Source organism: Anser anser (genome assembly GCF_964211835.1).
Source record: "Anser anser genome assembly, chromosome: Z".
NCBI classification, from domain to species: domain Eukaryota; kingdom Metazoa; phylum Chordata; class Aves; order Anseriformes; family Anatidae; genus Anser; species Anser anser.
Window position 1 is genome coordinate 8,772,794 of NC_139723.1, and position 23,889 is coordinate 8,796,682.

The 23,889-nt window shown below is 41.4% G+C and overlaps 2 protein-coding genes across 5 annotated transcripts in view; one reads left to right on the forward strand and one right to left on the reverse strand.

Moving 5' to 3' along the window:
• Nucleotides 1–1,931: 1,931 nt before the first annotated feature.
• DHFR (dihydrofolate reductase) lies at nt 1,932–21,778 on the reverse strand. 3 transcript variants are annotated; one of them, XM_083817203.1, is made up of 6 exons: nt 21,611–21,772; nt 21,131–21,180; nt 18,074–18,179; nt 17,053–17,179; nt 4,447–4,562; nt 1,932–2,821 (listed from the first exon to the last, which is right to left on the reverse strand). In XM_083817203.1, exons 1-6 carry the CDS (start codon nt 21,694–21,696, stop codon nt 2,734–2,736), a joined length of 573 nt encoding a protein of 190 aa, XP_083673329.1. In that variant the 5' UTR covers nt 21,697–21,772; the 3' UTR covers nt 1,932–2,733. The 3 variants fall into 3 exon arrangements, with proteins under 3 accessions (XP_083673329.1, XP_083673331.1, XP_083673330.1); XM_083817205.1 differs by lacking the exons at nt 1,932–2,821; nt 4,447–4,562 and adding exons at nt 14,970–14,991; nt 15,914–15,960 and having other exon boundaries at nt 21,611–21,777; XM_083817204.1 differs by lacking the exons at nt 1,932–2,821; nt 4,447–4,562 and adding an exon at nt 15,109–15,960 and having other exon boundaries at nt 21,611–21,778.
• The window catches only part of MSH3 (mutS homolog 3), a 115,056-nt gene continuing 112,945 nt past the window's right edge, over nt 21,779–23,889 (forward strand). The window contains exons 1-2 of one of the 2 annotated variants that reach the window (XM_083817189.1): nt 21,779–21,944; nt 23,008–23,131. In XM_083817189.1, the coding sequence (XP_083673315.1) occupies nt 21,837–21,944; nt 23,008–23,131 (232 nt within the window). In that variant the 5' untranslated portion in view covers nt 21,779–21,836. The remainder of the gene's footprint in view (nt 21,945–23,007; nt 23,132–23,889) is intronic. The other variant, XM_083817188.1, reaches the window with a different exon arrangement.

The following is a 23,889-nucleotide window of genomic DNA, read 5'->3' on the forward strand; positions in this document are numbered from 1 at the left end:
TGCTGTAGTCTGATGAAGACAACATGGTTGTCTGGTCCCAATTAGGAGCTCATGTCAAATGCTCTCGATGCTTTCCTTAGATAACATGCATAAGCTAATAATTGTCATTTTTTCCTTTCCTGACTTCTCCTCGTGCTCTGTATATATACTAATAATATTCTGCTGTCTAAATTAGGAAACTCATATTACTTAGTACGTACCTTTTTTTCTCCATATATTGTTCTCCATGACAGAGATTTGTTGTTGGAATGTTCCCAATTCTGTCCTTGAGTACACCATGACTGTAACAATACTAGTGAGCTACTTAAAACATTAACTTTCTACTACCAAATGGAAATTGCCATCCACTTTCAGATAAGAGAGATAATGAATAAAAGACAAGCAACAGAAACACTAACGGTTTGTTTTTCACCTCTTATACAGACTCTCTGGTTTTAGCTATCTTGTTAAAACTACTATTATCCTTAAAAATTAATTTTTTTATCTGTTTAGAACACTTTGTTCCTAGGAAAGCATGAATGAGGTGGATCAAATTATATCTGTACTATACCTTTCTTGGTGATTGGTAATTTCATTGTCACTCATGACGCTATTCGTTGCACTTAGCTGCATGGAAATGGAGAAAAACATGACGTTTCCCCATGTACTAGACATAATGAGAATCTGTGGCTTTTCACAGCATCATACATCACTGAGATATGGGAGTAAACAAAACATGGGAAAGCAGTATTTGGAACAAAAGATTTTTTTTACTTATATTTTTTCCCAGCAGTAATATAGAATATTTATATATGGGGAGGTGACAGGTACAATGCCCAGTTTAGGTGAGCAGCAAATAATCAGTCTGTGTTGTGCTTTTTCAACCCACCTGTCAGCCAGTGAAGCACTGCTTTTGAACAAGGCCCCATACAAATGCCAGATAGTAGCTCTGGCTTTGTTTCTCGTTTGTTTTTGCATTAACAATCTAAGATATCTATAAGAGGGCACAGATACAAAATTCTGCAGAGTAATCATCCTCTGGAAATGATACACCTGCCAGCAAACTGTCCTATGTGCTTCCCACACGTATGGAGGCTTACACCCCTCTGTCTATCCATCTTCTTCAAACAGTAAGCAAACAGTAAGCCTGTGGTGGTTAGTATGTCTGTCTTTAGGATGAGTGCATTTCTTTTGGACCTAATTTCATTGCACACATATTCATAATTCTTAACTGAAATTTGTAAGGCATATCAAAAATATCTAATGCAAAAGGTGCCATCTAAATGCAGTGTTGTGACAGAAAAAATGAAAACAAAACTTGCATGTTGTTGGCAGGGTGGCATACTAACAGATCTGTCATGAACATGTTATGAACAGTTTTAAGTAGAAATTGCAGTATTGTGTCAGAAATTCTCATTTCCTCAAATCACACACCAACCTCATTTCTTGTAGAATTTGACAAGTGAGGGTAGCTAATTTGGGGAGTACCAAAAACACAGAGTAACTACTTATGTTCCCTGTAGAATTGCTTGTATCCAAGCAAAAGTTCAACAAAACCAGAGTGGTTCTGCAAAACTTTTGACAGTATCTCATTCAATATATGCTTAGGCAGAAACTTTCTAATCTATGTTCACGAGAATATCACTGTGCAATCTAACACTGCCTAAAGTGTTTGCTTCCACTTTAAATAAATGTCAGTTGCTGTAAATACAGTACTTTGCAGATAAGCTGTGCAGAGCTTTTAACATTGACCTATTTTTTGATATTAACCGGCACATAATACATGCTTTTGGGAGGTTATTTTCTCTTGTCAGGGTCACTGTGACTTACATTACAAAATATAAAAAAATACCAAAAAAAACCCCAATCTCCTTGGTAACAGTGTTTTTCTTCCCTTTTGCTGTATGTTAGCAAATTAAAAAATAGTATTACTCCTATATAACGCAATCATATAACGTTGATGTTTAAATCTTTATTGATTGATGTAAAGTCAGCACATACAGAACAAGAAGATCAACATAGAAAAGTACTTACACTGTTAACATTTTGAAAGAAACAGAGTAAACTAAGACAATTCAGTACAGATACTGCAAAAATTATTCTTTGCATCAGTTTATTACTTTGTATCAATTTCTTATGAAGAATTCAAAGGGTATCCATAGCTGATATTCTAAGTAAGTGTTTTTCTCTTATATATGAAACTTGGTTTTTGCTTTTCAGAAGCATGCAAAATCAACTTTTAATCTTCTCTTAGAAAACTGGCCACTGTTATGCTGTGCTGTACCGTCAAGCTGTGTAAAACTTGTCAATGTCCAGTACAATCCTCACTGGTGTTAGAACTGGGACTTAGTGCAAGATTAAGGTCAATGTTACTTGTATTTCCCATAAAATGCTTCATAACACAATACTTTTAAAATGCTTTGGGGAAGAAGTCATCAGAGTTTTTAGGGTTACTCTTATTTTTTTTTTTTAAATTTCCTGCTCACAGACTGATCTGCAATGAAAGGGTGGTAGGGATCTGAGCTTGTAGGCTCTCACTGTCAGGGTTGGAGCTGCAGCTGCTGCTGACCACCCTCATATTTCCACTGCAGGATGTGTATTTGTGATGTGGGGTGTGTTTTCTGGAATCTTTCACTGTTGAACTATTGTACTATCAAGTAGGATTTTCTCACAGTGATGCAATATGTATTTTCACTCAATAAGATTTTATAATTTAAAATGCCTGCCCTTATGTAGAAGTACAGAAAGACTCATTTACTGTGCCAAGACAGTTTTTTCATACACTTCAAATTTGTACTGGATGCCATTCTCTTCCTGGACTTCAGCAGGGACACCTGGGTATCTAGAGAAAGGGAAAGGGAAAAAGCAAAGGACAAAAAGTAGATAGTAATATCATTGTAAGTCACCAGTAATTTATCCAATTAATCAGAACAGAGAGTTGCCTGGTAAAAAGGAGATGAAAATTAATCCTTACCACACGAATACTAACTACAAACTATTTTTGGGAAACATGTCACATGTGAATCATGTTACTTGTATGTACATCTTTTTAAATTGAGAAAGTAGACATGCAAAACAAACAAGACAAATAAAAAACAAACAAAATTTTGATTTGAGCCTCCCACATTACTTAAAATGTCGGTAAAGACAGAAGTGACATAGACACGTATTTTTTTGTTTGCTTTTGTCTAGATGGTCTAGAGGAAATGCTATGGTAAAGGCTTTTTACAGGTCTATGAGACCTTCTTAAAGCCAATGATTGTTACCTGCTACAAAGTGTTCCCCTCTATTCCAAAGTTACTAAAGCAATTTTTATTGATAGATACTCTTAAAATCTCTTCAGTTCCCTGTGACAGAATAAGAGTTTTGTATGAGTAATGTTGACATAGAGGGAGAAAGAAATTTTAAATTGTATTTGCTGGGTCAGCCTCTGTTAGGCTTCCATTTCAGTAGGGAAATTATCTGCTACTTTATAATTAATGTTTTAAGACCAAATTCTGATTTCAGTTCATTGACCAAAACTAATATATACCTAGAAAACAAACAAGAGAAAGAGGGAAGAACTTTGGGTCAGAGATAATTATATTACACTAGACTAGGGTATTACACATCACAGAGCACTTCAGAATATGTTGAAGTTGAGAAAGGTGACTCATACTCCCCACTCACTTTGCCTCTCCTGCTTCCTTCTGTGCTTCCCCCACCTATTCTCTGCCAATTCAGTGCAAATCCACTCCTGTGCCCTAGGCTGTGAGCAGAGAGCAGGACTTGCCATACGTTCTGTCTGCTGCTGCTCTGCCATTAGCTGGAAACCAAAATGGGAGCAGCAAGATGAAGAGTTCCTGTACTTGTGTTGCTTTTTGAGGCATCTATTTGCACTTTTGGTACCTCCCCACTGCCTGTTGGATACGATCTTGTTTGAAAGAACATAAAAAGCATGACTAGAATGTGACAAGGATAACATAAAAGAAACTGTAGTGAATGGCAGAAACTTAACTGTTTAATACTTGTTCTTACTAAGTTTGTTAGTAAAAAGTAAATTTTCACAAGAGAAAGGAATAACCTTAGAAATCTATAAAGGTCCAACCTACCCTGTTCTTTGTCTCAGATGATTTACCGAAGAAATTCAGAGGCTAAAATACCACTAAACAGCATACTGAGAGATACAAAGCTTAGTAAATATTTGAGTAATTCTACAGTGAGAGAAAATAATTAAGCTCCTTTTCAAGTGTCTTCAAACTGAGAAATGCAATCTCTTGCTGTAAGGGTTATGGGAGGCTGAAGAATCCAAAAAATTCAAAAATTCTGTCTGTTCTGAGTGTGGTATAAATTCCAAGATCTATGTAAAACACAACTTTGAGGAAAAATACAGTGAAAAGCACCCCTAACTTAAAACAGAACATGGCCTTAGTAGGATCCTTACACATTCAGAATAAATAATTATTAAGTCTCCCTTCTGATACTTACTCTGTGAGAAGTTTGTAGTCATTGTAGTCAATTTCTGGAAAAAATGTGTCACTTTCAAATTCATGCAAAATTCTTGTCACAAACAGTAGATGATTAATTGGCTTCTCCATTGCTGCCTTTAAATGCAAAGAAAAAAATAATTAAAATTGAATTGCTCCCTGTAAAACAGCTCAACTATTCATGAAGTATTATTCTTGTTTAATGACATTTTTAATAATCTTGTGTTAAAACACTATTTGAAATCTATAAGACAATACCAAATATACATTCTCATTTGAAATGCTATTTTCTTTACCAATTCTTTGAATTCTTATTGTCTGCTCCAGATATCACCACAGCAGTATGCAAAACAAACAAAAAGATGGATCTTAGGACAGTTTCTACTTATATTTTGCACACTAAAATTATGTTATCTAAAACTGAAACTAATCTACTATTTATATACAAGGTTTAACCAAAGCACTGAAAACTGAACTCTAGATCTCCTCATTGCATTCTGCCCAGGAGCACTTTCTGAAAGGGTAATATCATCGTGTCCCAGTTCCACTTGTTAAGTGGCAGCAAGACCTGGTCTCAGAGCTTTGGGCTCTGAGAAAACTAATTTAATTAATTAATTAAGAAAAAGTTATGAGAAGTCCTGTGAGAAGAAAGAAGCAGTATGGCCTTGTCTCAACAAGTAATGTGTGTATTATATGTCTTTGAAAGACAGTAAATTTCAATTGGTGAGAAGAGGCCTGCACATGACGGTGAGTTTTTACAATGTTTTATTAATATCACTAAGGATTCATAGGCTACTTCTAGTCTGCATTAGTCTGAAATTCCAGTGATCAAGTTATATATCAATTTAACATCCAAGTTTGATCTCTGGATTATGGCAAAGTGGTAATAAGTTTTGAAAGTCTTGTAACAGCACCAAAGAGAATTTTCAGGTTCCTCGAATGAAAAAGATTATAAAGACAACTGTAAAGTGAGCTCCTCCCTAACGAATACACACAAACTCTTGAGTTAAAAAAGCTACCCTGGTGTCTGAGTACAACAAATTTGTTGAAATGCTTACAGCTGTTTCCTTGTTTCCCTTAATGGCAATCAGTAACGCTTTGTTAGAAGTGATTCACCATGCAGCATGCTATTAGATACAACTTTAAGTACAGGAACCAAGTAATTGCAAATTTTATCCAATAAAATTAATCGGTAGTGTTGCTGAGAAGCTCATTTCTAGAAAAGCAGCTCTATTACTACAGAATACCTTAAAATGAGAGGGGTAAGTCACAGCATACGGATATCCATCAGCACTGAACTGGTGTACAACTAGTTTGTACACAAATATAATTTATTTATTTTTTTATCTAAGGGCAGGCTGTAGAAGGAGAAACATCATGTGGAATGATCGAAGAATAATTTGCTTCACAAAATTAAAAAAAACAACACCTTGTAAAATGAGATACTTTTCTTTTGCAGTAGGGGGATAAATCCACTTCCTGCTCAGCTTAATGGGAATTTTTCCAGTGCTTCAGCAAGAACTCTCTACCAGCAGGAAAGGTCAGGGAAGAACGCATGGAGTGACTGGCCACAGCTGCTGAACGGGCAGCTGAACTTAGCCCAATGGGAACCAGAGAGTGGCCTCTGTTGTAGACAAAGGTAACATAGGTTGAATGGATCAACCAGCTGTGTAACTGTCTGCCCCTGAATCAACAGAAAACATGCAAATGCCTTCGTGAGTTAGCCAGACCAGCTCTGGGGTCTGTATGTATACATAGCTCAGCTCAACGTAGAGCAAAAGAACCAAGCAACAAACAAAAAGAAGCTGCAGAAGAACAGGCTTGAGCTGGTTACAACCGACGTGTTGCTCCCCAACATCATGACAGTGAGCACGTTACAGAGGTGAATACAGTGAAACACATTTGTAATGTGATTCGACCATGTATTCCAATGGCTAAAGCTCTGCCAAGTGCAATTTTCACATTGCAATTTAAGTAGGCTGCTGTACCACATCATGAACTGACCTCCCAACCTGGCCTGAGTCTGACCTCATGGCCCAGTCCGGTCTCCCCAGGGCTACATCTGGCCCTGGTTATCTTCATGGAATATCAGGACAAGCTGAATTTTTCCCCAGTCACTAGCAGAACCCACCACCAGATGGGACAGGCGCCTTCATGGCTGTGGTGGTTTTACCCAGCTGGGCAGCCGAGCTCCACCACAACCACTCTCTCACTCCCCCTCCTCAAAGGGAAAGGGAGAGAAAATAGGATGAAAAGGGCTCAAGGGTTGAGGAAATGTCAGGGAGATCACTCAACAATTCTTGTCACAGACAAAACAGACTCAGCATAGGGAGATTAGAGAAATTTATTGCCTATTACTAACAAGCTAGGGTAGTGGGAACTAAAGCAAACTTTCTTTCTCCCCCCTCCCCCCCCTTTCTACCTCCTCCCCCTGAGCAGCACAGGGAATGGGGAATGGGGGCTGCGGTCAGTCCCTGACGCTTTGTCTCCGGTGCTCCTTCACGGTCCCTCTCTGCCCCTGCTCCACATGGGGTCCCTCCCACAGGATGCCATCCTTCCCGAACTGAGCCTGCAGGGGCTGCCCACAGGCAGCAGCTCTTCAGGAACTGCTCCCACACGGCTCCGTACCACGGGGTCCATCCATCCCCCAGGAGCAAACTGCTCCAGCACGGGTCCCCCACGGGCGGCAGCTCCCCCCAGACCCCCTGCTCCTGCGTGGGCTCCTCTCCACGGGCTGCAGCTCCGGCCTGGGGCCTGCTCCTGTGGGGGCTCTCCATGGGCCGCAGCCTCCTCCAGGCCACATCCACCTGCTCCACCGGGGGCTCCTCCACGGGCTGCAGCGTGGAGATCTGCTCCGTGTGGGACCCATGGGTGCAGGGGGACAGCCTGCTCCACCAGGGGCCTCTCCACAGGCCGCAGGGGAACTGCTGCTGCCTGCCTGGAGCACCTCCTGCCCTCCTGATGCACTCACCTCAGGGGCTGCAGGTAGGCTTCTCACTCATTTCTCACCCCTCTCTCTCAGCTGTTGTAGCACACCAGGCTTTTTCCCTTTCTTCCATCTCCTCTCCCAGAAGTACACCTAGTGTCACTCATGGCTCAGATCAGGCCAGCAGCAGGTCCCTGTTGGAGCCAGCTGGAGCTGGTGTGGGGCAGCTGCTGGGCTCTGTTCACAGAGGCCATCCTTGCAGCCCCGCTGCTACCAAAAGTTTGCCGTGTAAATCCAACATATCAGACCAAGAGGAAGAGATTTATAAAACAAAAGGATCACTCTTCTGAGTTCTTGGTTTGCTACATTTGAAAAGTCTGCACCCTCACTGCATGGTCATTATGTTCCCTCACTCCGTTGCCACACTGGATCTCAAAGACATTCTTGGTATGACTTTCATTTATTTTGCTTTCCCACCACAATCCACTAAATTATCCTAGGACTGTATTTGTACCTGTACTAGTTTCTCGTGGGAGTTCTCTTGTGAGAGTGTTTGCTCTTCTCGCAGGCTCGCCTGCTAATGTAGCAGCTACAGAACCATTTAAGGTATTACAGTTTAATGAGATAAGGAAAGCAAAGTTGGTTTTGTTTCATTTTAGAGCACAGTCTATTAAAACCATAGCTGCTGATCTGTTCCTTCAGAAACACCAGAGCTATTCCTCAGAGATGACTTTCCAAAAGAAAGGGAGGACAGGAGAGCTGGTGTCAGGACTGGTCCTCTTGTCCCAGGCAAGTCACCCCCGTACGTGAGCCAGAGTCTTTATTACTCACATAAGCCTTTATATCCCTGTGAAAAGATTTTAGCATACCCTTGTCATTTTGCTCTTTTCTAGGCAACCATCAACAGACCTGACTCTGAATCATACATCGAGAAGTAGATGACCTAGGAATTATTTTCCCCATAATTTCCAGCTGTATTGGACAGGCAGCCATACAAAATTAGTCTCTGTCTGCACTTAAAGAACTACTACCTTGAATTAGTCGTCCTTGTAGAACACAGGTTAAAACAACCCTAAAGCTCTACAACAAATAGCTGCACATTACAAGCAGTTGTCGAAAGTACTACATAGAAAATTAATCTTTTAGAGATTTTATCACCAAACTGCTGCAAGGGCATAGCGACCAGTTGCTGTAGAAGAGACAAATTAAATCCAGTCATTCAAAGATTTGTCGGTTTTAGAAGGACACATGCACATAGCTTTGGCCTTCCCATCTTCTACTGATTACATAAAGTAGATAAAATAGGGAAAATAACTATGTGAAGAACTTATTTTTCGAGTGTCTTTCTGCTTCTAGACAACATTGCCAATCCAAGCAAAATGCCAGAACAACGCAAAAGAGAAAATTTCAAAGAAAACCATTCTGTCCACTTGCATTCTGTTTTTCAACTCTTAATATGCATATTGCAAGCTGCATTTTTGAAGCCACAAGAGCATTAATATATACATCACATATGAAAAAAAAATCTCACAGCTAAAGAGCTCTCAAAGTTCTAGGTCTCACCTAGGTAACACTTAAACCATCTCTATTGGAAGGGTAGCTGTGATAACCATGATAAGGTTATTCACCATGAAGCACCTTCAAAAACGCTTCCTTCCCATGTTCCCAGGGCTTGGCCAAGTGAGGTGGGTAATACTGCTTCCTTCCTGAGCTGCTGAGGCTAAATATGGTGAGGGAGAGAACGCTGTGTAAGCTCCCATCACCAGTTCTCTGCCAGGGACAAGAACGGTGCAATAAAAATATTGTATGACCTTTACTGAAAAGCCTGCCCATTTTGCCCCAGCAGAAACAGATAACCTTTGAGCACTAGACTTTCCTTTGTAAAGTGGAAAGAAGGGTCCATGTTAAGAGGGTCTTTTAAATTTTTCCCGCTACAATTGCAGCAAGCATCCTTGAAAAAGAACTTAAAAAGCAACTGCTTTCATAGCTGCATGGTTTGTGACTACAACTCTGTCTCATATATTAACCATTTTTTTTTCCCAGAGGAATGTCGAATTCGGTGTTAGTTCACAACAACAACCAAACAAAGAACGATAGGAACATTACACCTTTCCTTCCAGTGTTAAAAACTTTAGTTTGAAGAGTGTACTGGAAAGGCTGGATGTGTCTCTCTCAAGTCTATGAAAGCATAAAGATGCTAAACTAAAGAAAGTTGTTCAACTTTTACAAGAAATTATTAGTTAATCCACTAGTCCATTGCTAACATTGTGGTTCTGTTTCTTCTGATTTCATTTGTAACAAGGTAAGAGACAGAAGCATTGACTAGAGGCATAACTACATTAGTTATGGATATATTTTTACAAAACACAGATTTCTATAGAAGGATAGTCCCATCAGCTGTAATGCTTTAACCTTGTCACATTTATATAGAAGAGACATTAGGGAATTGCTTTATGATGGCTGTAATCTGTTCTCAAAAGACACCCGAAGGTCAAAGGACTAGTTAAATTGTCTTTCCATTGCTGTCATTTTGTTCACAGAAATACACATGGGAAAATTATTCTGTAAAGAAGTATTTAGTGGCATTACAGGGACAAAGTTACACTTGCTTACATGCTGGGAAGACAGCAATCTTCTCTGGAAACACAACTGCTCAGGACTGTACACATCTGCTTATTAAAGTAAGATTATAATGAGTTTGGTGGGACAGGGGAAGAAAATACAGACAGTACAACCACTCTCCTTCCTTGAAATTTACCTACATTGTCATGGCCAATTGCTGCCTAAGCGGTTCTCTCCATTGGCCAGGAGAACTCTGCCTATCATCCAGCCTGAAACCCTCCATAACACAATTTAGTGTATATCTAGAATTTAGTTTCCATGCAAAGACCTGATGTTGAGATGTTGCCCTTTATTTGTGGCTTAGCTTTTCAGTCTACACTTTGCACAAGGTAATGTTACTAGCTTTTGAAAATTTTAATAGGATTAAGCCATACTAATTAGTTTGAAACAGAAAAAACAAAGAAGCCAATGCAGTGCTGTACTTTTTGCACTGATTCCTCCCAGAGCAGAAAAATGCTTCAGGCCTTTAGTGTGACGCCCTCCACGTCAATGGGTTCACACAGCTCAGATGAGCCTGCTCTTTGCAGCATGTTCTTGTAGCTACAAGGGCTACAAGGAAACAACAACACACTGCACTGCAACATGCAAGAAGAGCACAGCACCTTACCGCAGAAAAATGGGCTACCCATGTAGCTCCTTCCTAAGTGGTTCTCAGTCCTTGGTCACATCTCTGACTGAACGCAACTCTTCAAAAAACAATGGTAACACACTTGTTAGTCTCTACTTCAGGTTGTACGCAGTTTAAAACCACTTTGTCTTACGTGCAGGGAAGAGATTTCTTTTATGGTCTGTAGGAAATTCAGACATACTAAAATGTAATCCTTAAAATGCATATCTTAGTATATACGTATTAGTTAGCAAAGTTTGGGCAGGCTTGAAAAAATCACAGTAAAACTAGTGACTCAAATTATTAAGAAGTGATCTTTATGGTACAACAAAGATTTGAAGCTTAGCAAATGTGGCATCCACAACCCACTCAGGGCACGCAGAACCCAGTGAAGCATATATGCTTAGTCAAGAAACTCTATTTAAGAGGGTAATTAATCATCTGCAAGAGACTTGCTGCACTAAATATGAATAGCAACTTCATAATTCAATAATTTTGAAGAATGAAAGAAGGTAGATTACCAAACCCAATATGTCAAATACTAATACATAGGAAGACACCTGAGCATGAATATTAGACAACATTTTCCCTCAGAGATTACTGGAAATTGAATTTTCCAGCTCAAGCCTCTTTGTTGCATAATTTCCCCAAACACGATTTATCAGCAGCATCTATTTTCTGTTATGCCCAGCCTAGGTATTAACTCAACAGCAAAAATAACAAAAACTTATGAAAGAAGAACTTTTCTTCTGTTATGAAATTACAAGTTCTCCAAATTTAATACATGAATACAATTCTGTACTTCAGCAATATGACCTTGAGTGTCATTGTTTGCTTCCAAGGCACTGAGAAAGCAACAAGCTGAGTAGGAACATATAAATTAGAAGAGACAATTTTAGATGTTTGAGATGCTGTAAAAAAAAAAAAAAGTTTTATCAAGGTGAAAACCTGTTTGACATATAGCCTGTTTTAGTGTCACTAAAGAGGCCTTGGTTATGAGGACCTGAGTCATACATTTTTTATTTTTTTAAAGCTAGCTTTTTCCACTGGTGGGTTCATTCTTTGGAGGTTGTGTTTGGCTATTTTTACAAAATAGGTTTACATTAAACACTCCAAAAACATTGTATCATAAGACCATTCCATCCACACAAGTAGATGTGTTTTCTGTTTTTGTTTTCTGTTTTTAAGAAAGCCACTGTTTAATATTTGAGGATATGCTGGACTTATAGTTCCTATTCCTAGTAAACTCTCAATGTTATTCTAAATCAATTCAAAATACCCAGTTTAATCCAATTAAAAAAGACTGATCTAATTTATATTGAGCAGACATCCTTAGGACCTCCAAGCAGCACTATTTTTCAGAGTCAAAGCCAAGTCCTGAACCTCTCAATTAAGAGACAATTAAAGAGACAGTACTTCCACACAGAGTGCATCCACACTGGTGTCTCAGCTCAGAACAGAAATGTGGTTTTGAAATCGATCTTCCAATTGTCCGCACTTGCCATGCTTTTGTTGCACCAAGGAGCAATCTTGGTGTGTATGAACTACATTTCTTGGTGCTGAAACCAAGTCAGAAAGTCTGCTTAAGGAACTTATCTGATATACTCCAACTGCTAATAGGAACTCAAGGGACAATGAGTGAATCACCACCACAAGTTGTCCAGCACACATGCACTCACTGAGCCAGCAAAAGGCTCTCAAAACATCAAGTGCTCATGCAAAACTATGGAGTGCCTCTCATGGCACAAAATGACTTTGTAATTGCTATGACCTGCTAGCCCTCACTGGGCTGCTATGCTGCTCCTTCTTGTCCGTGCAATCAATAGCAGCATCAACACCTTCTGGAACTTGGAAGACCCAGCATGGCATCACGCTGAGATCCGAGGTAATTAAACTTGTAAACCTGCGCTGTGAGAAATCCAAAAGCTTCCTTGGAGGCAGTATTACACTTTATGGCCGTCTCAGGAGGTTACAAATCTTATGAGGTGATCAGTGTTAAGACACACTTAAGAAGATGAAGGCTGTCCTTAGCAACACCTGGCACAACAACCAGCCACATCAAAAGCTTATCCCTGAGGACACTTTGAAGCAGGAGGAGGTTTTTGAACCAGTCTCTTCAGTGGACTGTGGAAGCTGTTTTTAATCCTTTCTGTTTTCACTTCCTAATGCCAACACTACTCATCTGTCCCTGCTGCCACCAAAATGCAGAGGACAACAAGTTCCAGAAGAGACAGTTTCCCACAGTAAGCAGCTGAACGGAGTATGAGTGTAACCTGTATGAGAACACGGGATGGCCACCATGTTCAGAGCTCACCTTCTGTTCTTCACTGGACTTGAGGCAGAAGCAAACTTATGTTAGTACCCCTTTGACCCTGGAGAAACCCGTGTCCTTGAGAACACAGGGAGGGTGGGCAAGAGGGCCACAAGCCACAGACAGCTGCACTGTATCCGTATAAATGTTCAGAAACAGGCAGGCTGTTTTCCGTCTCTCCTCTGTAGTCCTGAGGAAGCAGCTGCAGAAGCAGCAGCGGCACCTTGCCTCTATCCCACTCCCTGCCTCTCTATTGCTGAGGTCAGCAGGCCAAACTGGAGGCCATCTAGCACTTTTGCATGCCTGTGCTGGTCAAAGCAGCACAGCAGGCACCAGCAGTTCAGAGAGACAGGCTGGAAACCTGCAGCCCTTCCACACTTAGGCAGCTGGGAACTTGGTCCACCCCAGCACAGCTCTGTAGGTGCAGATATGCCAGGCTTGCGCATCTTCGTGATCTGGGCAGGGCAACATGAGACACAGAGGGGATGCAGTATTTCAGAAAAGGAATGCAATAAAACATCTTGGATGACCCCATGCAGAAAGGATTCCTTTTCTGTCTGAGGTTCTTGGGAAACCTCCTGAACCATGCACATCTGCCTCAGTTCTGGTGCCACCTGTGGTAACCCTTCTGGATTGCTGCCCTGGGCTTGGAACTTGGATGGGATGTGGGCACTGCCCAGGGCACCCACAAAAGGTGTGGGTAACCAAAGAGGGCAAAGGCATGGTCTTGCACATGTTCCCTACTTGTAACAAATTTAGAAGTATGGTCTGTTCAATGACAACCTTGATCATGGTGGATGTCCCCAACCCAAACTGATTAATTGATCAGAAGTTGCTAAGCTTAGGAGCTTGTGTTAAAAGGCTCCTAGGAACAAGAAGCCACACTCTTGAATAATGATATGGACCCTGGCAATGGCAAAGAAGCAGTACCAGCTCTTGACAGATGCCCTCAGTTGTGCACCCTCACATTCAATGCATCCATCCCTTATCCTCTAGGATCCCTATACCAGAAGGATGCCAGCAGCCTGAGCCAAGAAGTCCCATGCCAAGGACCACTGATCAACCAGGGCAGAGCAGCTGCCGTGGTGAGGACTCCAAGAAAGGCACTGTGGCCATGCTCATACTCAGCCCTCAAGACACCCACAACAAGCCTGTGTGTGACAAGCTGCCCAAGGAGCTTCGTCGGAGGAAGTGCAACAAGGGTACGCTGAGCTCACCATTCTCTCTTGTGGTGATCCTGACAGAAAGACCACTGTACGTTGACGAGTTTGTGATCTGCGTAAGTGGATTAGAGGCTGCACAGCTTGGGGTCCCCAGCATCTAAAGGGATTTAAGACTACCTACACTATTTTGTCCTTCTTTAAAGCAGTGTTTAAAATGTCACTTTAGAGCCTGAGTGCCTTTCTCAATGGGGTCATAATGGACTGGCTCCTCCTGATGCAAAACACCTCTTTGCTGCACTGTTGCAGAGCTGTATTCAAACGCAAAAGAGGATTTATTCAGCAGGCACCACAGTGTTACTTCCCAATGAGCAAGAACAGAAGCAACCCAGGTAAGGACTGGAAAAGGACTTGATGGTGGTTGGGATGATCATTTGCAGGAGAGACATGGAAATTCAAGTATGAGGCTTTCTAGAGCGGAGTGCTCTCTTCATCAAGGTTTGTCCTCATAAAGCTCTACCTACTTTGAAAGATCTGAACTTTGGGCTAAAAGCCCCAAACTGCTAAAAGCAGAAATGCCATATGCCCTCAGCGCTACCTGCTTCAAACCACTCCTGTTGCACTTAATAGCTGAAGTAGTTACAGTCACTTTTCTCCATGACAGACTTGTACTTAATGAACACAAGCAGTCTTAAATCTTTGAGACATTCAAAGTAGTAAGATCAAAATAATGCTTTAAAAACAAGTACCTACAATTACTGAATAAAATGATTCACTTCAATTACCAATTGGTATTTTTACTTCCCACGCTTCTCTACATGGTAGAATGGAAATATTCCAGCAATCCATTGTGTATCTTCAATACAAGCACTAAAATATTACCTGCTGTTTCAATAGAAGTGTATGGTTTCCATCAAACCCTTTCAAATAAGATCACAAAGATAGTTTAGATGCAGGAATCTGTATAAAACTTAAGATTTTTCCCTAATGAATTACAAATTCTTTTGAAACATCCTGAGTAGACACTTGAAAGAGGGAAAACAGCTGAAATTTTAAACCACATTCCTTCTGCTGAACAGCACAGCAATATGTTGTAAAAGTAGTCTTGATCAAAACTGCCTATTTATAATAAAACTAATGGTTAGTAATGGTATCAAAAATGGCGTTGTTTTCTATCAACCAGACACTAGAAAAATAGTTATATTAAAAGCCGACAACATAGAATTTCCTCTATGAACAAGCACAAATTATCGTTTTTTTACAGCACTAGATGAATAAGTGGCTAATGTACAGAAGGAGTAAATGCTTCTGCTCACATTATGCATCAGGCAGAATTACATACAGAAGCCAAATCCGGTCTCTTGCTCATGATGGGCAATTATGCCCAATATGAAGAGAATCTATCTCCAGAAATAAACTTGCCACTTATTACCAGGAAGCAGGCATTTTAATGGTTGAGAGTGAAGGACAATTTATTGCTATATAATACTTGATTATAGACTGAGTGCATTTGGACATCAGATGCATGGTGGGCTTCACCACATATGAAATTGACTATAAGACACAGATAAATGAAAAAAAAAAAATAGGTAGAGCAACAACAGTCTTTTACAGGCTATTTGCATATGCATGATTTTTTTTGTACAACCGTAATTACTAATTCTTGTTTATTTTTTTTTTCCAAAATATATATTCCCTAAGACGCAGAGAAGAGATTCACAAAAGGCACAAACTGCAAGAAAGGCAAGAAATACTCAAACATGTATTTTCTCACCCTATATACAAAAAAATATTAACAGTCTAATTTGCTACCAGGAGCAGAATGGCACTTTCATCACACACCTGAAGTCCAAGTGCCAGACAAGAAGTGGAGTACATTTCCTGCATACCTGAAATGACCAGAGGACAGGAAATGATTTTTCTTTATTGTAAACATAAAAAGGTTGCTTTGCAATTCCTACTTAAGACCTGTTTTTTAAAAAAAGAAAAAAATCGGAATAAAGAATGCTTCTCCTGGTTGATGTGAAAGGAACTAGGGTTGATGTACGTTATCTTTTCTGTGGTACTGTTTGATGATAAGTGTAATTTATATGAGAAACTAACAAAAGAAATCACCTGAGAATTAAATGGCAGACCGTACACTGTGTAGGGGGTCAAAGGATGGCTTCAGGGACATGGATGTAGGCATGGAAAGCAGGCTAAATTTTATATGTGTGTAAGACAAAAATGAGAGGAAAAGTTTTGGGGAACAGAGAAAGATAGCTGAGGAAATACAGGGCAACAAGAAGATAGGTTTTACTTTAGACTTTGTTGCACACCTAATACCTTAATTAAGGAGAGGAGGAACTTTGCTTTTGTAGGAAAACAGGGCTGTTTATACAGGGCTTTGAGAAAAAAATACAGTGGCACACACTGTCTTTTTGGAACATAAACAGACACCAAGAGAAACCTGGGGAGTGGGAACAGTAGGGACAGCTGGTTGCTGGAAGGCAAAAGAGTCAGTTCCACGTTTTATCTTAACTAACCTCCTCTTATTTCTAATGTTATTAAATGCCAGGTCTCTTTAAATACTCCTTTCTTATTTGTACACCTGTATACAATGTAATACTTTAGCTTAAAGCACTGTACTGGTTTACTTTGTTCTTACATCCTCTGCAGAGCCAGTCTACTAGGACAGTAAAATAAACAAAACAATATGGGTTTTGGTGTAAAAACCTAGCAATTTAAATAGTTAAGAAAAGCTCTCAAAAGCACAATGACTGTATGACATTGCAAGAGCACCATTTGCTACTTGGACAGGTATTTTAAACTTCTGAGTTGAATATTAGTCTTTAAGACTTGCTCTGCTGGAGTCACTGGAGTTTGCTAGGTCACCTGAGTAAAAAAAAAGGCTTACTCCTGTACTTTGCAAAGTGGAAATAACTTTGGCCTTCCTTCTTCCATCACAGAAAATTAATAATTTAAGAGTACTATAAATGTACCTTATAAACCGAAGTGCCTCCAATGATCCACACCATGTCTACTTTACTCTTTAATTCCGGTGAATCCAGAAGAGCTAATGCATCATCCAGACTTTTGGAAAGATAATGTGCTCCTTTTGGGGTTTCCCTAGGAAAACCAAAGTTTTATTAAAGGACCATTTGTCACAATAACCAAAACAATCACGGCATACAGTGTATTTCACTGAATTTCCAAGTGACTACATGTTTCTCATTAGTTCATTATTTTGAAATGTCTATTACTGCTAAACTGATAGAATTCTCAGCTCACTGCAGGATTGCTTAACAAATCAAAATCTAACCCTAACTGTGACTTAAGAGGCACTATAAATTACAGACCTGATTTTTTTATCAAGTTTTTAAAAAAGCATAACTGGGGAATGTAGATATCCATATATTAAAATATAGATTTACTTGAATTCTAGAATTAATATTCTAGTTAGGAATTAATATTCCATTCAGCAAAACAAGTCAAAGAGTCCTTATCCTCCCCCCCCCCCAACCTCTCCTTTCAGCCCCAAACTCACTAACAACTTCCAAAGCAATAAACCATTACAGGTGGACATTTTTATTTAAGAATACTTCGACTGTGGGTGATGTATTCAGAAAGACAGCTCTGAGAAAGGACAGGTTCATATACATTAAATGTTAATAAAAATAAACTTCAAAGAAATGATTGAATTCACCAATGTAACTAGGTACTAGAGAAATATAATTAAATATATGAGTCCAAAGGAATACTGGAAAGTGTCAGATGGTTTGTGTGTAGAGCTAGGACTTCTATTTATTATGCAAAGTAGTAATAATTGTTTTGTGAAGTGATTAAAAAATAAAAATATTAAAGAAATTAAAGGTAGTGATATCACTCAGAATCAATAGCAGAGGTGCTTCCTAAACAGATATAGAACATGTTACATTGAGAATTACTTTATGAGGTACTGCTATACATATCTTTAAGCGCAGCTTCGTTATGTTTTACAGGCTTATTATTCATCATACATACTTGAGCTCCCTGCTGAGCACTATATTAATTCTGTCTTTCAAAGGACGATGCTTCTCAGGAATGGAGAACCAGGTTTTTTTACCCATTATCACTGCATTCTGTTTACCTGAGTAAGAGAGAAAGCATTTATTTAAATGGTATTTTTGGTCTGTACTAAATTTGTTTAGTTGCTTAGTGACATCTGCTGGACTTTCCCTCCCCCTTCCGAAATCAATTTCACCAGTTAACAGAAGTACATGCTCATGACCCAAATTCTGAAATGAGTCACCGGCACAAAAGAACAGCTTTGTGGCCTCAAAGCGTTGGCAGCAGTTGACACCAATGTAATCTTATTCACACTGTAAACTTGCAAAATTTAAATTAAAAACAACAACAACAACAAACCAACAACCAAAAAAAACACACACAAAAGGCATGTCACTGTCCATTACATAAACACGGGCTCTGCTAGTTATGAAGCCAAATTCATCTCCATGTGTGGGACCAACTCACAACGTCAGAGTTCTTAAAGAATGAATAAACATTTTTGGTCTCTTTTTAAATGCAAAAGTGGCATTCAGTACTTGACTTGGTGTTTGCATGTTCCAGCATTCCAATTATTTGATCAGAAATAGTTACCAGGTTTGAGAGTTATTAAGAAAAAAAAGCAGCCAGGTAAAAAGACAACTTTTGGGAGAAGAACCAGCCAAATTAAATTTAAAGCAGGTGTCCGACAGATGTTCAATCATATCCTAGACCTCACCCTTCAGTATTATATCTGACCAAACACAAAGATGCATAATCCAATTATCTCTCACACACATCCTCTTGAGCAGAGGGCTATCAGCACTTCCCTTCATTAGTAGCAAGTGGTGTTGTCAGAGACATAAACGTGGAGGTTGAGACTTACAAAAGGCAGGAGGAAGCTTATTACTGTGCTACAAAGCAGGAGGGATTCTGTTGAAAAGAAAAGAGCATTTGCACACAGCTACATTCTCTGCTTCTTGGCACACCAGAGAACTGATGTTCCAGCTGTCCATGTGCCATGCCTAAACACCCTTGTCCTGCAGACAAGCTGCATGAGCAAATACCCAAAGAGATGTACAGCACTGTCAGTTTAGTTTTTTCTGCAGAGACCACTAGCAGCAAACACAAAAGTTCTGAAAAGCATGTTTTTCCTCATAGAGATTCACAGAGGGACACCCAAGAGGTCAGAACAAATATTTATCTAGACCAATATCTAATTTACAGTAGTGGTCAGTGCAGGTACACAAGCAGACTAAAAGCAAGATCAGGTGATACTTCTCCATGGTTTACTTCCCCTTTTGAAAAATCAGTGACTGATCACTTTTTTGAGCTAAAGGTGGTAGCCTTGCTGTAAAGATTTATGGCAGCATTATCCATTACAAGGTCTCTTTACACAGAAACTTAACTGCTTGACATCTAAGATCATAGCTTATCAAAAGATTTGCAAGCAGGATGGAGCTTTTTTTTTTTTAATTGTATTTAAAATATCTTTTTTTTTTTTTTTTTGGTAATGGGTTATTTGTGCCAGGTAAGGCGGAAACTGTAGATAAATAAAAAGACTTATGTTCTGTCCTTTGGTATACAAGGGTGCAACGGGCTCTATCAAATTTCAAAAACACAAGTAAAATCTTTAGGACTGTTGGAAATGAGATTACACATTCTTTGTGGAATATGGAACAGACCTTCAAATCAGAAAGTGGGAATATGTCACTTAAACATGGGCATATGTTAGGCTTCCCAGAAGTTTTGTGAACAAGTAAATTTTGCTATACAGTATTTTTAATAGCAGTGTGGGAAAAAAAAAAAACAGGAGAGTGACCCTATTGACTAACAGAAGCAGCAAAAAAACAGAGGGTAAGCCTGTTGTCTGTCATGGCCCTGATCCCACCAGCTGTAGAGAGCTCACGTGGCTCGGAGAGGTCCCAACCTTCCTCTCCCAATGCCTCCTTCCCGCTCCTACCGCGCACCTTGCACTGGCCGTTCCAGCAGATGCCCAACCAGTAAGTACCCTGGTTGGTCTACTGGGTTATAGAATTGAAATGGCTCAAACAAAATTCAAACCAACACTAAAGACCATGTGAGAGGGGAGCAGGGATAATGCAACAAGGCTTCACTCTCCTCCAGCAGAAAAGTATCCAGTCAGAACAAGCTGGCTGTTTCCAGCCCCTGCATTCCGGTATCCACTGGCTGGTGCTGATTTCCACAACCTTTTTGACCCTTCAGTAACTGCCTTTGTTTCACCAAATCATCTGTGATATTACCTTGCTGCAAAGGTCTCATTGCCCCCCCCCCCCCCCATTATTGCTACATATTACCAGTACAGTTACATATTACTCTGTACAGATATACTGTATATTGCTGCAGTATTGGTGCTGCATATGAACAGTACACTTCGGGTTTTCTGGCACACTGGGATGGCTTCAGCACCCAGACAAACAAGCAAAATTAATGTCACAAGGGTCAGAGTGGTGTAATGAACGGCCAAGGCCGAACTATACAGCAAACGAGTCAGATAAGCTATCACAGCCTGCAAAAAAATTAATAAAAAGCCTGCTAATAATTCAGCACATAATAACTTTGCCATTTTATAATTGTTCAGGGTTAGAGCTGTAAGCAGACACTTGTCTTCTACCCCGCTGGGGTAGCAGGGCTTTGATTTTATTTATTCGACTTTATTTTTTTGATTGTATTTATTGGACTTTGATTCATCTCCAGTCTCCCCACTTAGCTGAAACAACCTGCAGATGGCATTTTTATAAAGGGGTAAAGTACTTTTGGGTAAAAAAATTATCTTCTTTTGTCTTATTTATGTCAAAACACAAATTAGTTCATTTGAAGCATAAGACATATGAACAAGAAAGTGCGCTAGGTAATTCTACGCCTACTTTTATTGTGAAACAAGGATGATGGTGAGGCTTAGGAGGGTGTGGAAGGGCAGGCTGCTTGCAGAAGCCTACCTTTGAGGTGACTGAAGTGAAATTACCTGTTTTCTGTGACCGACACCACACGAACCTAATAACAGGGTGCCCACTGCACCTCGAAACACATTACCTTTCACGTGGGACGTGGTGGTCATTCTCTGGAAGTACTTGTACTCGTTCCTGACAAGAGAACGAGCAGAGGGTTACGAGGGTTTAGGATTAAATTGCATTTCTGTGACTGGAGACGGCTGCACGGCAGCGCCGGGCGGAGGCGGGAGGGCGTGAGGAAGCCGAGGGGCAGGGACCGGGCCCAGCCCGGCGCCATGGCCGGAGCGGGACCTTTGGCCCCGACCCCAACAGCAGGGAGCTGCTCTCGGCCGGGACCCCCCCCAGCGCCCCCCCAGCCCCTCGGGGCTCCTCATACGGCCCCGACCCGCGCAGCACCCAGCACCACGCCGTGCATTTTTCCCGCCTCCCAATCTGGACTACATCTCCCAGCGCGCACCGCGAGGCCCCACAGTCCATGCCGGCCGGCAGCGCGCCGCGGGGCACGCTGGGACTCGTAGTCCCCCCCCTCCTCCGGCACACCGCAGCGCCGGTCCCGCCGTACCTCAGCGGCGGCCAGGGCAGGGTGCCGTCCTTCCCGATGCCCATGTTCTGGCACACGGCCACGATGGAGTTGAGCGAGCGCACCATGCCCTCCGCCGCCGCCACCGACACCACTCCGAGACTCGCGGCGCAGCGGCGGGGCGGGCCCGGGGCGGGCGCTCTGAGAGCACCGCATCCGGCGGGGGCGGCGCGGCCGGGGCCGAGGCCTCGTCCTGGGTGCCGCGGCCATGCCCCGGGGGAGGCGGCGGGACCGCGGCGGTGGCTGTGGAGGCGGTGTTGGCCATCAGCCGGTGCTCAGCCGCTTCTTCGGGCCGGCGGCGAGCGGCGCGGAGCCGGTGCGGGGCGGCAGTGGTCGGGGGGCTGGGGATTTGGGGCTTGGGGCGGCGCCGCCGCGTGGTCTCCCCGCCGTGAGTGGGGTTTGGGGTGCCTTCCCCCTCCCCTCATGGCCCTGCGTGGGTATTTCAGCTCCTTTCTGTCGTCTTTGGGACGAGGTTGCTGTGGGAGGTGTGGATGCGGCGCGGGGAGGTGGCAGGTCGAGCCGTGGGGATGGGGTTTGCCTGGTAACTCGCTTAAAGCACCAAGGGTGGCCACCCAAAATGCGGATGCGAGCTGCTGAAAGCAGCTGCCGCGTTGTTGTCCTTAAAGCACATCTAAACGTCGTGCTGCTGCGAGTTGCTTCTGTGTATTTGGCCTTACTTCCTGCCTTCTGCCTGTCACAGCACGCTGACGGGGGAACAGGCGTAAATCGGTGAATTTTCCCATCACAAAGTGTTAAAAGCACGCGTCTGTCAAAAGACACCCATGGAGAAGCAGTCAAAAGTACTGTATTTTATACACACCCGGGGTGATGATGGGTGTTCACGCCTAGGAATTAAATTTGGGACAGGGGCTTCCAGCGTGGTGTGGTGAAGATGTTCTTCCACCATCAGATTGGAGGCCTTGGGAAGTAGAGCCTCGTGGAGGTGAAGAGCCAGCATCTGCCCAGAAGAAGGGACTGAGCTATGGAAACTGGGGTTTACAGATGAGATTTGATTTACACACAGGGTGGTAGTATGGGGAGTGACAGGAAGGCTTAAGTGCTGGTTCAGTTCTCTGCTACAGACGTAGCTCTAAGCTGCCTTTTGAAGCCCTTGCAGCTGCGAAGTGTTCCTTTTTTAGCACAACTGCCAGCCTGTTCACACAGTACACTGTTTTTCTCACTCTTGTGGCCTTGCATGTTAGAACTGTTTTATAAACAAAAATGTAGATTGTTAAAATAGTTAAGGATTTTGTATGTCATAAGTTAATTTGTATTTTGCATTATCTTACTATGAAGTTCTCAGGTGTATCGTTGTCTTTCATAGAGGATTGGAAAAGGAAGAAAAGCAACTGAATTTCTCTATTTAATTTCTGTTTCAGGCTGTTGAAGTTGGCGCAAAAAGGAGAACATCGTCTGAAAACAATGAGCCATGTGAAAAGAAGACCAAGGCACGACAGAGTACCATGGATGACATCTTTAACCCACTGAAGACTCAGGGTAAAAGTGAGTTGACTGTAAACAAGACCTCAAGAATTTATATTCAATAAACAGTTTTTCATTGTCAAACGTAAAAAGAATTTTCTGCAGATATTATAGGAAACATCTGTTGATTGTAAGATGTATCTTTGAAGAGCCATTGTGGGCATACTAGCTGTACTTTTAAAGCACGTGTTTGTGGTTCACGAGCTAGGTGTTTGAGCCTTGCTCTGAAATTATTCTGCAAAGTCCCTTCAACTGACTCAGCTTTGACAAGTCGTTTAGTTGGTGAAGTCCTGGCAGAAATGCTACAACTTCCTTCTCTGTGTTGGTTTAGCAGTGTGTCTTTTAGACTCGGCCTGCAGGTTGACCGGCACCTGACAGCTGCGTGCAGCCTGGCCTGTGACTGAGGTACCTAAAGGCCACCTCAGCGTAAATAGTTCCAATGCAGTGCCCTGGACTATGAAGTGTCAGCTACTTGATTACATTAAAAATGCCTGTGTTGCATCTGGCTTTGAACCAAGATTTTAACAAATGATGCTAGCAGAAAAACAAGTCAGCTAATGTAAACTTTATTACACTTACAATTCTTGTGAAAGAGTTGTCCTCTACATATTTTTTAAGTAGGTATTATATTCAGTTTTGTGGGTGTGATGGTTTGAATTATCATTAAGGGACACCATCATCTAACAACATTGTCTGCATAAAAGCTGTGCTGAAAAATAACTCATCTCCCAGTATTCTTGGCTAGTTTTGTGGCTCTGCAGTTATCAGTTCAGAAAATA

Coding starts and splice junctions, on each gene's coding strand:
- DHFR (XM_083817203.1), bottom strand. CDS start 21,696: ATGGTGCGCTCGCTCAACTCCATCGTGGCCGTGTGCCAGAACATGGGC. Junction 21,181..21,610: donor CTGCCCTGGCCGCCGCTGAG/GTACGGCGGGAC, acceptor TTCTCTTGTCAG/GAACGAGTACAAGTACTTCC. Junction 18,180..21,130: donor CACCACGTCCCACGTGAAAG/GTAATGTGTTTC, acceptor TCTCTTACTCAG/GTAAACAGAATGCAGTGATA.